The 10,732-nt window shown below is 41.6% G+C and overlaps 1 protein-coding gene and 1 long non-coding RNA gene across 3 annotated transcripts in view; both read left to right on the top strand.

Annotated features, from left to right (window-relative positions):
• The first annotated feature begins 1,666 nt into the window (after positions 1-1,666).
• On the top strand, positions 1,667-5,541 carry LOC143101199 (uncharacterized). The gene is made up of 2 exons (XR_012982151.1): positions 1,667-1,750; positions 4,943-5,541. It is a non-coding gene; the product is annotated as an uncharacterized LOC143101199 (long non-coding RNA).
• A 1,451-nt stretch (positions 5,542-6,992) lies between these two features.
• LOC143101195 (mitochondrial adenyl nucleotide antiporter SLC25A23-like) overlaps positions 6,993-10,732 on the top strand; it is an 18,012-nt gene continuing 14,272 nt past the window's right edge. For both annotated transcript variants that reach the window (XM_076264612.1, XM_076264611.1), the window contains exon 1: positions 6,993-7,977. In XM_076264612.1, the coding sequence (XP_076120727.1) occupies positions 7,780-7,977 (198 nt within the window). In that variant the 5' untranslated portion in view covers positions 6,993-7,779. The remainder of the gene's footprint in view (positions 7,978-10,732) is intronic.

Below are 10,732 nucleotides of genomic sequence, written 5' to 3'. Positions count from 1 at the left end.
TCTGTACACTTACAAAGTTTTCAATGCTTTGGTTTACATGTAGGGCCCCTCATTATGCTACCATGGAAGTGTGGTGCTATTTTGAGCCTTGTTAGTGGTATAGAAATAGCTATTTCTTTTTACTTTACCTGTGCCCTAAAGACTAGCGTTATAAGCTGTTAGTAGCAGTTTGTGATAAAACTGGTCACGTTCGATTTGCATGAAAACATATCCCAGAGAACGGATGAACTCGGTACATGTGTGTTATTAACCCCTAGGTGCATTTTGCGGTGAAATTGTCCTTTAAGGACACCAATTTTCTTTGTGAATGAATAATGTATCATAAATAAATAAATGTTCTTCCTTAAAGGAACCATATGTAAGATTATGGCCAAAACTGGTACTGCAATCACTTTCAAATTACTTTAGAGCGGTGTATCCCCTCCCCCTCCCCCCTGACTCGAGGTTTCCAACCCGGATGTCGAAACACTACTTACTTCGTGATTAGTAGATAGGTAGAGGGTGGCGCATCAGCCAAAACACAACATGACATGACAAAACACAACATCAACATCAGTTGAGGGCTGCAATTTCACTTTTTAAATGACAATATCCTGGCCGGACTACTGTTGTCAGTGATATAAGTATTTGAAATGAACATGATTTCTAAATGTCTAGTGACATATCAGGGCCATTTTATGATTAATTGAAATACATTTCTTACATATGGTTCCTCTAAAATACAGGGGACATAAGTCAATACACCCATATGTTAAATTCCCATAGAGGCAGGCAGATTTTTATTTTTAAAGGCCAGTTATTTCATGGATACAGGATACTATGTATCCTGTTGAAGTTCCCTTGGCCTTTGGAATTAAAATAGCCACACATCACAAATCCTTCACCATACCAAGAGATTTGCATGGGATACGTTCCATGAGATCATTTCTCAATGCAAATCAAACCAGCTATTAGGCTAACTGAAATAAAACCATGCTAATCCAAATTTTAATTTGCTTTGAAAACTAGGATGTCAGCCGACTGAGTTGCCTTGTGTGGTGTGAAATTAGAACAGTTTGCACTGTATTTCACATGGCGTAATATTGTTTTATACTCTGTTTTAGTGGATAGAGATGACCTATCGGAGATTTTCACGGAAACGTCAGGCTATGGCACACACCAATCACCAGCACCTTTTGGAACAACCAGAAGCTCCCTCTGGAGCCCCGCTGAGTTTCCAGGGAGAGGTGAGTTACCTCTCTGGTGTGTTTTGTTCTGGGGTTTGGGTCAATCTACGGTACAATGTGAGTCGATTTTGGACAAAAGCGTCTGCTAAGAAATATAGACATAAACAATATATCCGTAAGAGGTGATTACCGGTTGTGTGATTGAATAACAGGGTCCAATCAGAATTGAAAGAAGTGCCCTTTAACGAGAAAACCAGCAATTCTTCACATAGACATCAAAGTCACCGAGTGCTGTCGGTACGAAAAAACCCTGAAAACAATCGATTTTACCTTGAGCTTGAGTTGCTAGTTCCAGCAGCTAAAGTAGCCAGGCAGCTACAGCGCTACACTGTATTTCACATGGTGTAATACTGTTTTATACTGTTTCAGTGTGTGGAGATGAAAGATCGGAGATGTTCACAGTGGATAGCTCAGGCTATGGCACATACCCATCACCAGCACCTTGTCTGAAACCCCCTCTGAACAGGGCTCCCAGGGGTCTATCAACACTGAGTGGAGTGTCCAGGGGAGCACTGGAGGGAGAGGTGAGTTTCCTCTCTGGTGTGTTTTGATCTGGGGTTTGGGTCAATGTACACCTGCGCACCCATTACTCTCATTTGAATTACCCATTGGTACCATGTACATAGATCCTTTTGGCTTATAAAAACAGAAGAAGTGACAGCAAAATAATAACGTAATTTACACAAACCAACGCTGCACACCCAATTCTCTCGTTTGAAATAATTGCAGACCCGTGATCGGATAGATATGCTACGCATGTCAGATGAAAGAGGAGACACAGAGCTATCATTTGATATCAAGTACATCCTTCTGGGTTATAAAACAGACGAAGTGACAGCAAAATAATAACTTCATATAGCTGGACTTACCCCACGTTTTTGTCTGTTTTTGTGGCAAAGCATGTTTATAATCCAATGCTATTGTGTGTTTCTCTATGGCAAAGCATGTTCATAATCCGTTTTTTTTAACATCCTAGCAAATTCCTGCATGGCATCCAATTCAAGGCTCATATTGCATCCCAATTTGTTCAACAAAGAAACCTTTTTTGCCTTTACTTTGTTCATGGCAATGCAGTAAAAAGTTGAGAATCATTATGAGTGGATACACCATAGGCACAAACAGTCTAACACGCAAACTCGGGTCGAGTCAGGTCAGATCAGTTCGTGTCACAGATATGGAGCGCAGAAAGGTCATTTTTCATCACTAAATAAAAAATGGCATTTATTTCCGTAAATCACACACCACATATCTCTGTAAATTGCTCAGCCCCAGAGTATCCCTCCAACATGGCAATTATATTGCCCGATTCAGGACCGTCTGCCCTACACGCACATCAGTGGCGGCTGGTGGTATTTTTTTCTAGTGAAGCAGTTATGAAATTATGACACCCCCCCCCAGAAACGAACATTGCGCCTAACACCTGCCAAAGTTGGTGAGGTTGAATGTATGAGACACATGATGACATTGAACTGTCTGCAATGGCATAAACAAAAGCTATGTTGTTTGATCAGTCAGAGAGCTCAGAGTAATTTGTTGAGAAATCAAGACCTCAAAATCAAATCAAGACCATCTCAAAGTACAGGCCACAAATGGGGTGTTGTAGGCCTAAGACTGGACAAGACAGTAAACAATGTTTATGTATTATTATTATTATAAGTTTGCATATTTTTGTTAGACATATTGCTTGCAAAGACTAGGCTATCTATGGCCATGGCCATGCCCCCAAAAAAGAGCATCTCCACTTTAGCACTAATTAGTGACTAGGTAAGTCTCTATATACTGAAAACAATACCAACTATATTTTCTGATCTTGATATAAGATGAATAACACTTGGTTAGACTGTATTAGATAAGCAGTTTTTGCAGTGTAGCCTATTAATGCCAAGTTGTTGATGTCCACATCTTGAAACAACAACCTTCCAATAGGCCCTATTCTAAGCTACTAATTATGCCTCATAAGCAATGTCAAATTCAGTAGCCTATTGAGACACATTCTTGCCTCTGGGATACATTAAGAAATTATACCATGACTGCTGCTCTGGCATATGTTTGACCAACCGGTTTGTTTCGGTCACAGCCTTCCTTCTATACAGAAGTAAAAATCCACTTGACATTTGCCTCCTGATACACTGAAGAATCCTAGAATTTTTTTCTGAATCAATCAGTGTCTATTTCGTTTTTAAATGGTAGTTGAAATTTAGCTTCAAGTAGATTGTTCTGAATTGTCTTTGACAAAATTGAGGATTTAAAATGGGAAGCCAAAACGTTGTAACACATCCATAACATAGGCTAATTTTATCATAACACATCAGTGAACTTACAGGATGGCTACGTTGAGAAGCTGCACTTTCAATGTATAGCCTACTTGGAACAAGTTTATCCTTACCGTAGCACCCACGAACTGTGTTAATTTCACAGGAAGTCTCTTGGTCTCCCCTCTGCATTCACTCATAGGTCCTCATTTCAAAAAACTGTAAAGAATCCTGTAAATTGCGGTCAACGATGTTCATCGCCTGAAAGTTCCGTCGAATCCATCTTGCTAGGACTTAGCGAGTCACTAACGTTAGCTGTGGGGAGACCGCTAGCAAGCTTTCCACCTAGCTTATGTTAGAAAACACAGAGCTATACACAATACTTTCAAATAAAACGTTCTCCCCTACACAGAAAAAAATCTTTACCTTACAAAATGAATGTAAAACAAACTATGTGAATGAGTTACACAATTTATAATGAAACTCTAGTGAGGTCACTGAAGGCAACTGAAAAGTGATGGCAAGCTAATGGAGACAGTGATTAGCCAGAGTGTTGCGTCAATCATATTCAACGGCAGGAAGTGTGAAATTCTGCCCAATCGGTCACTGCTTCACGGGTGGGACTTATCTGCCATAAGGATCAATTGAAACGGAAAAAATCCACGAGCCGCCTGGGGTTTCACTCGATTTACATTGAAGTCAATTGGGAAAGATATCTATGGTAGTGAAGCAAAACGAAAAGTTGGTGAAGCAGTCTGATTCACTGTAATTCTCTGTTCCACCGCGGGTGACTGATGGCGCTGTTGTCACTCACAGAATTGATTTCAGGAAAACAGTTCGTGTTAGTGACTGTATTTCTGTTTCAAAGGAGTAAAATTGGGATTATTATAAGATTTTTTTTGTGTTTTGTTTTTTACTTTTTTTTTGGTGAAGCACTGCTTCACCTGTAGTCTTATAGAAGCCTCCTCTGACGCACATGAAATGCATGTAGAGCTATGAGCTTGCTGTGGTGAGATACATGTCAAAATATAAGAATTTTATAATACGCTTTTTATATTTTAATTCTTTAAAAATCAAAATAAAATCAATCTGGATAGCCTAGACTCTGCTTAAAAAAACAATATATAATGTGTGTGTGTGGCATTTACAATGACCAGAATAAATCCTTATGAATAAAGGTAGTGAAAATGCCCTAAAAAAACCTTAGGGTTCTAAGGGTTAAGTATAACATACTTATAACCTACATAAAGCAAATCTAGAGATATCATCATGTGGCAGTTTTAGTGCACCCTATGTGCAGAATTCCACAGAATTCCTGGTGTTCCTACCTGAACACCAAACTTCTTATGGGTGTTTTATAAGTTCAGGATGCAGCAAAAGGGTTGTTTGCCCTAAGAGTTTATATGCCATCAAAATTACACAGATATGTAGAAGTTCTTAAGTCTGCATGTGTTTTATTTTCAGTGAAGATGACAGGTCCTCCATGCCCTCAGCCTACCACACACACACACATCTCAGACACAGCATCTGAAGCCCCCTCAAAACAAGACTCTGTGATGTCAGCAGCTAACAGCTCTGGGATTGGTTCGCTAATGTCTGAAAGACTGGAGAGATGGACCGAACATACTGTATGAGATCAGCGGTGAAGGAGAAATCACAGATTAGTTCATATTTCCTTTCTCTCTCTCTCTCTCTCTCAAATTGTAACAATGACCAATATGTTCATCACATAACTCTGATATTTTATGAATTGTTATTGAAAAGACATCTTTCACTTTCCACTTGTCACTGTTGATTTATTGTTATAACCTATTAGAGCTTCTACTAGCTCTTGGATTAGATGCATTTGTAGCATTTTGAACAATATTTACATGTATTCTGTAATCTAGGTCTATAATTTATGGTTATGTATGTAATCTATATAATCTAGCTAATGTTTTTATCCTCAGTTAATGCTGGATAGGTTTTTCCACACTTTTATGTAGATGTTACTTTACGCATTATAATGTATCTAACAACCAAACAATAAAATAAAATTGGGGGCTTCTGAGCCTTTCAAAATACTGGGGTTCAAAGTTGTTCTCTTTGAAGGATGGGTCTGGGTCATCTACTGATCTGCACCGATTTGGTCCAAATGGTCCTGAGACCAAGCCTCACAACATTGAAGTTTTCAAAGCCTGTATGTGACAACCAATCAAAATCAGCAAAAATGTGAACAATGCTTTTTGAAGTGATGGTAAATGTCAGCTATTCTTTAGTTGTCATGGAGCTTGATGTGAGTGCTTACAGTCACACCCTTGGCAAGATAACATCAAGCTGGCGACTAGGCTGTGCCCTGCCACCGGTCTCATAGGACCCCTCATCACTGCTTTCCGTTGTGTCTTTCCTTATTTGAGTCCCAAAGTATTTCTGTTTGATACATTTGTGAGGGCATTATGTCTGTGTAATGCAAAAAGCAACCAGCCACCTCCTACTGGAGGTGACTATGCTGGTTTGTCTCTCTCTACTGGTGCTGCAAGATTATCGCAGCCACTGCTGGTCAGCTGATCCGAGCTAGTACAGACAGGTTGGGTTACACCAGTGGTTCTCAAAGTGTGGGGCAGGCCCCACTATAGTTAGACATGTCAGGTGAGGCGCGATGAACAGGAGGAAATTTGTTTTGTTTTTTCTTAAAGACTTTCTTTTTTTGGCAAGATCATAGATTCAAAACAAAATAGCCACACACAAACATAGGAGTCATAAATAGACCGACATGAATTAAAATAGCATCTGATCCAGCTGACCAAGACAGGAAATGCAACGTAGAACCATTTTTTGACAGTTGATGGGGTCAGGTCCTTGACAATTCCCCACTTTCAAAGTGGGGAATGACAGAAAAAGTTTGAGAACCACTGAGTTACACACAGACACACACACACACATCAGAGTGCAATATTTAAATCAGTACCAGGCTATTATGAGCATTAAAGACAGATTAGGTGCCATACCTTTTCTTCATTGGTTTACTTTCCAGAATAATGAAAACATTTCCACAAGCCAGTTATTTAAGTTTTAAAGGTGAAGTGCAACAGAAATAACTTTTGGTATACCCAATATATTGTGTTGGGTATTGTACAATGCCCATTTTGCATCTGTTTTTATTAACGAAATAACTTATGAATAATAATTGGAATGTTCTTGGTCATCTTGTCTCTCCGTAAACATGACAACAATCTTTGTCCTTGTAGTTTGTCTTCAGAATGAGTTAAGAAGCAGCTTAGAAATGTCATGCAAAGGTTGATATTGGCGTCAAATGACCACTGCCTCACACCTGTTCTCTGTATGGAAGCGCCCGCTGAAGGACCGTCCGTGGCTGTAATAAACATTTACTTAGTTTTATGCAGGTGGAGTGGGTGAATGAAAGATTGCTAGTAGCCCTATTATGAATGTTATTTACATTCGCAAGGCGCAGACGCGGAGTCGCATTCCTGGGTAGGTGTTCTCTCACTGCTTGCTTGCGTAGCCAACTTACGCGAAGAGAAGACGGAAGGAAACGAGCCTCTTGCCTCAAAGGCGATATATAGGCTACATTCAGGGAACATTTAAAGACACAAGCTCAGCAGGAACATACACACCGTGTGTGTGTGAGAGTCGTTGTCCATGGGATTTAGGTCTTGCAAGTCGTGAGTCGTGGTGCTCTTCCTTCCAACCCGATGTGGTGAAATTTTCAAGTGTGCGTCTGCGTGGGGGACTGGCAGCAGAACGAGCGAGTGCGTGACGACGACGACGACTACGACAGTGTTACATGTTGAAATAGCCTCAACGGCATGTTATGATGACACGTAATATACATGGGTAGCTGAAGGGGTTTGCGAATATGACACGGGATTATCCATGCAGAAAGGACTGTACCTTTCGGATTTCTGACCGTAGATGGAGCAGTTATATGTCTCATAGGGAGGCATGGGGGTTCTGAAACCACGGTGACTTGCCCTCCAATCCGGGCTTCCCGATTCACCGATTGTCGGTCCGTTTTTCCCCGTCATAATTTTGTTTTAGGGGAAAAAAAATAACAGGCCTATATTGACTGCTAGTGCGCGCTTGTGTTGTGCTGTGGATCATTCGACTTGATCGTTTTCCTTGCGCGCTTGTACTGCAGCCTAGCCTACTGCGCGGGTTTAACTTACTTTTGGAGGACGAATCGAGAATGGCTGCACCTTCCCCAAAGAAGTATGACTGAGTGTGTGTAGGGAGTCTTGCCATTGGCCTGTGTTGCTGCTGATTGTTGACACTGGGGCTCCTCTACACACACACACACACTCATGACGGCAAAAATGGGCTTCCCTCCTCTTTGGAGTCGAGCTCGGTGCTTGGACAGCGGTGTTGATCCAGAACGGGAGCAACAGTGGGCCGAGCTGTTCGATGAGTTGGACCTAAACAAGGATGGGCGCATCGACGTCAGTGAGCTGCGGGCCGGGCTCGCCGCACGAGGGCTTCTGTCGCGGGGCTCCGTGGAGGAGGTAAGGGGATCCTAGTGTTTTTGCACAATGTTCTGTAATACTGGGCTACTCAGAACTAGGCTACAACCAACGCAGGGTGTTGTGACGTTTAGCCCAGCGAGTAGCCGTGTGCTGTGCTGCGTCTGTGCCGGTTCGTCTCACGAGCAGTGGCCATGGTAATGACAGACGGCCAAATGTCAGTGCTATGGCCAGCGGTTTCAAAGGCGCTTGCACACACGCACGCGCATTCTGCATCCACTTACTGAACCACGTGATCCCGTACACTCGCATAAACCATATCGCAGGACACCATAGCGGATTAACCATGATAGTCCCGTTAACGAAATTAAGCCTCTGCAAAACTCTGAATGATCTAGGCGGTTGGATGCCCAGCTGTTGCAGTGCAAGCCTGTCCATGTTGTGATTGAGGTCAGACGTGAGGGGATTAAACAACATTTGACTGTATCTGGTGGAGTAGGGAGATGGACATCTATATGCCCCCTTAAAGAACAGCTAGAGAACCGATATACGATATAACAGCACATTCCACTGTCTGGAGAACTGATAAGAGCACGTTCCACTGACAAGCTGACATAGATAGATAGATAGATGGATAGATACTTTATTGATCCCCAAGGGGATCAATACATCTTGTAGTGACCCTTATACAGACCTCTATGCCTACAACTGGGCCTGCTCCTACATCACCAACAGGTCATCCATCCATGTAAAATGACAAAACAATCCTGTTCACCTCCAATTATAATGAAGTGATTGGATGTACGTATGCACAGTACGTGTGTGTGTAAGTTTTGTGTAAGTCTCTGTGCATGTATTGAATAGGAATTTGACTCATAAACCTCTTGCATTGTGAGCTCCTTGCTCTTGCAGTCGGCCGGCTAAACTCTTATAATATAAATGTTTCATTTTAAACCCTGTCCATTTCCACTGAACTCTTATAATATGAATGTTTAATTTTAAACCTCCTGTCCATTTCCACTCCGGCCTGCTGTATGTGTCTGTGTCAACAGTGCTGTGCACCGGTTTGAGCCACAGGCCATGTTCCACTGGCTATAAGAACACATGTTCCACTGGCTATAAGATCACGTTCCACTGGCTATAAGAACAAGTGTTCCACTGGCTATAAGAACACATGTTCCACTGGCTATAAGATCACGTTCCACTGACTATAAGAACACATGTTCCACTGGCTATAAGAACAAGTGTTCCACTGGCTATAAGAACACATGTTCCACTGGCTATAAGATCACGTTCCACTGACTATAAGAACACATGTTCCACTGGCTATAAGAACAAGTGTTCCACTGGCTATAAGAACACATGTTCCACTGGCTATAAGAACACATGTTCCACTGGCTATAAGATCACGTTCTACTGACTATAAGAACAAATGTTCCACTGGCTATAAGATCACGTTCCATTGGCTATAAGAACACATGTTCCACTGGCTATAAGAACAAGTGTTCCACTGGCTATAAGAACACATGTTCCACTGGCTATAAGAACACATGTTCCACTGGCTATAAGAACAAGAGATGCACCGATACATCGGCTGGTGACCGGAATCGGCCGATTTTCACGTGATCGGCCATGACCGGCGACCGGCCGGTCAGTCTGAGACATGCCGATTTTATGCCGGTCAAATACACTCGTGCGCCGCAATTGTAACAACACCCAGCTGAGTTTGCAAAGTTTGAGGAAGCTAGCAACCAGGCCAACACTCAGGGCTGGATGTAGGGCTACAAAGAAAGCGCTAATAGGCTACTGAGTTTTTCTATGCAGCAAACGCTGTGCTTCGCCATTGGCCTACTGCATGGAATTTACTAAGCTGTTACTTCATTAGACTAGGTAAACATCGCTCATCACCGCCCGTCACTGCCGCTAATTGCGTGCCCACAGCTGAACCCCAAGCGCTGCTGAACGGAGATAACCGATTTTTGACAAAGTTTAGCGATCATAGGCTACATAATAAGATGTCAACAAGCAGCAACATACAGTAGCCCTAGTAGTTCTACTCCACTTAAAAAAAAAATACTCAAACTATTTACTGCACGTAGACTAGGGCTATGCCTTAAAATACCCTAGTCTAGCAGATTGAGAAGTGGATGTCGTGAAAGTGAACAAACGATAGCCTAACAGGCTAACAGGCAAACAAACGTTAAAGTTGCTTTTGACATAGTAGCCTACAATGAAGAAAACTGATGCTCTGAATACTGAATCAGCCGTCTCTGAAAGTTTCTATAGCCTAATTGATGCATTTAACCGGATGGATTTTTTCACCGCAAAACAGACGTGCACTTTTCATATGGTGGAGCACCTAATAGGCTACTACCACTTTTCTCTCGCCCTCCCATAAATTCATCAATGCATATGAAAATATGTTACATGGTAGCATGTTCAAATGTATCATGAAAATTGTTCTTATATCTTTAGTTGGATATTGGATGTGAGAAGAATAAAATGGGTGTTCCATAACTTAACTTAATCCATAATTTGATACTGCAGCTGAAGTTAGACTTGAAGAAGAATCTGTCTGCTCACCGGTTCCATTTTTTTTAACAGCCATTTCATTATTGATAAGTTGATTACATTTCTATATTAACATGTTCTATCAAAGAAAAGATAGAAACTAACTATTTGTGTGTGTGCTGTAAAATGGTTAGAAGAAATGAAATCGGAATCGGCTAAAATCGGTATCGGCAGGTCAAACTCTATGAAAAATCGGATATCGGTATTGGGCCAGAAAATTGCAATC

Source organism: Alosa pseudoharengus, unplaced genomic scaffold (assembly GCF_046254945.1).
Source record: "Alosa pseudoharengus isolate Yale_2024_CS ecotype anadromous, Long Island Sound unplaced genomic scaffold, YU_APseudo_1.1 YU_APseudo_1.1_scf_30, whole genome shotgun sequence".
Lineage (NCBI taxonomy): Eukaryota > Metazoa > Chordata > Actinopteri > Clupeiformes > Clupeidae > Alosa > Alosa pseudoharengus.
This window is presented reverse-complemented; position numbering and strand designations above follow the sequence as displayed.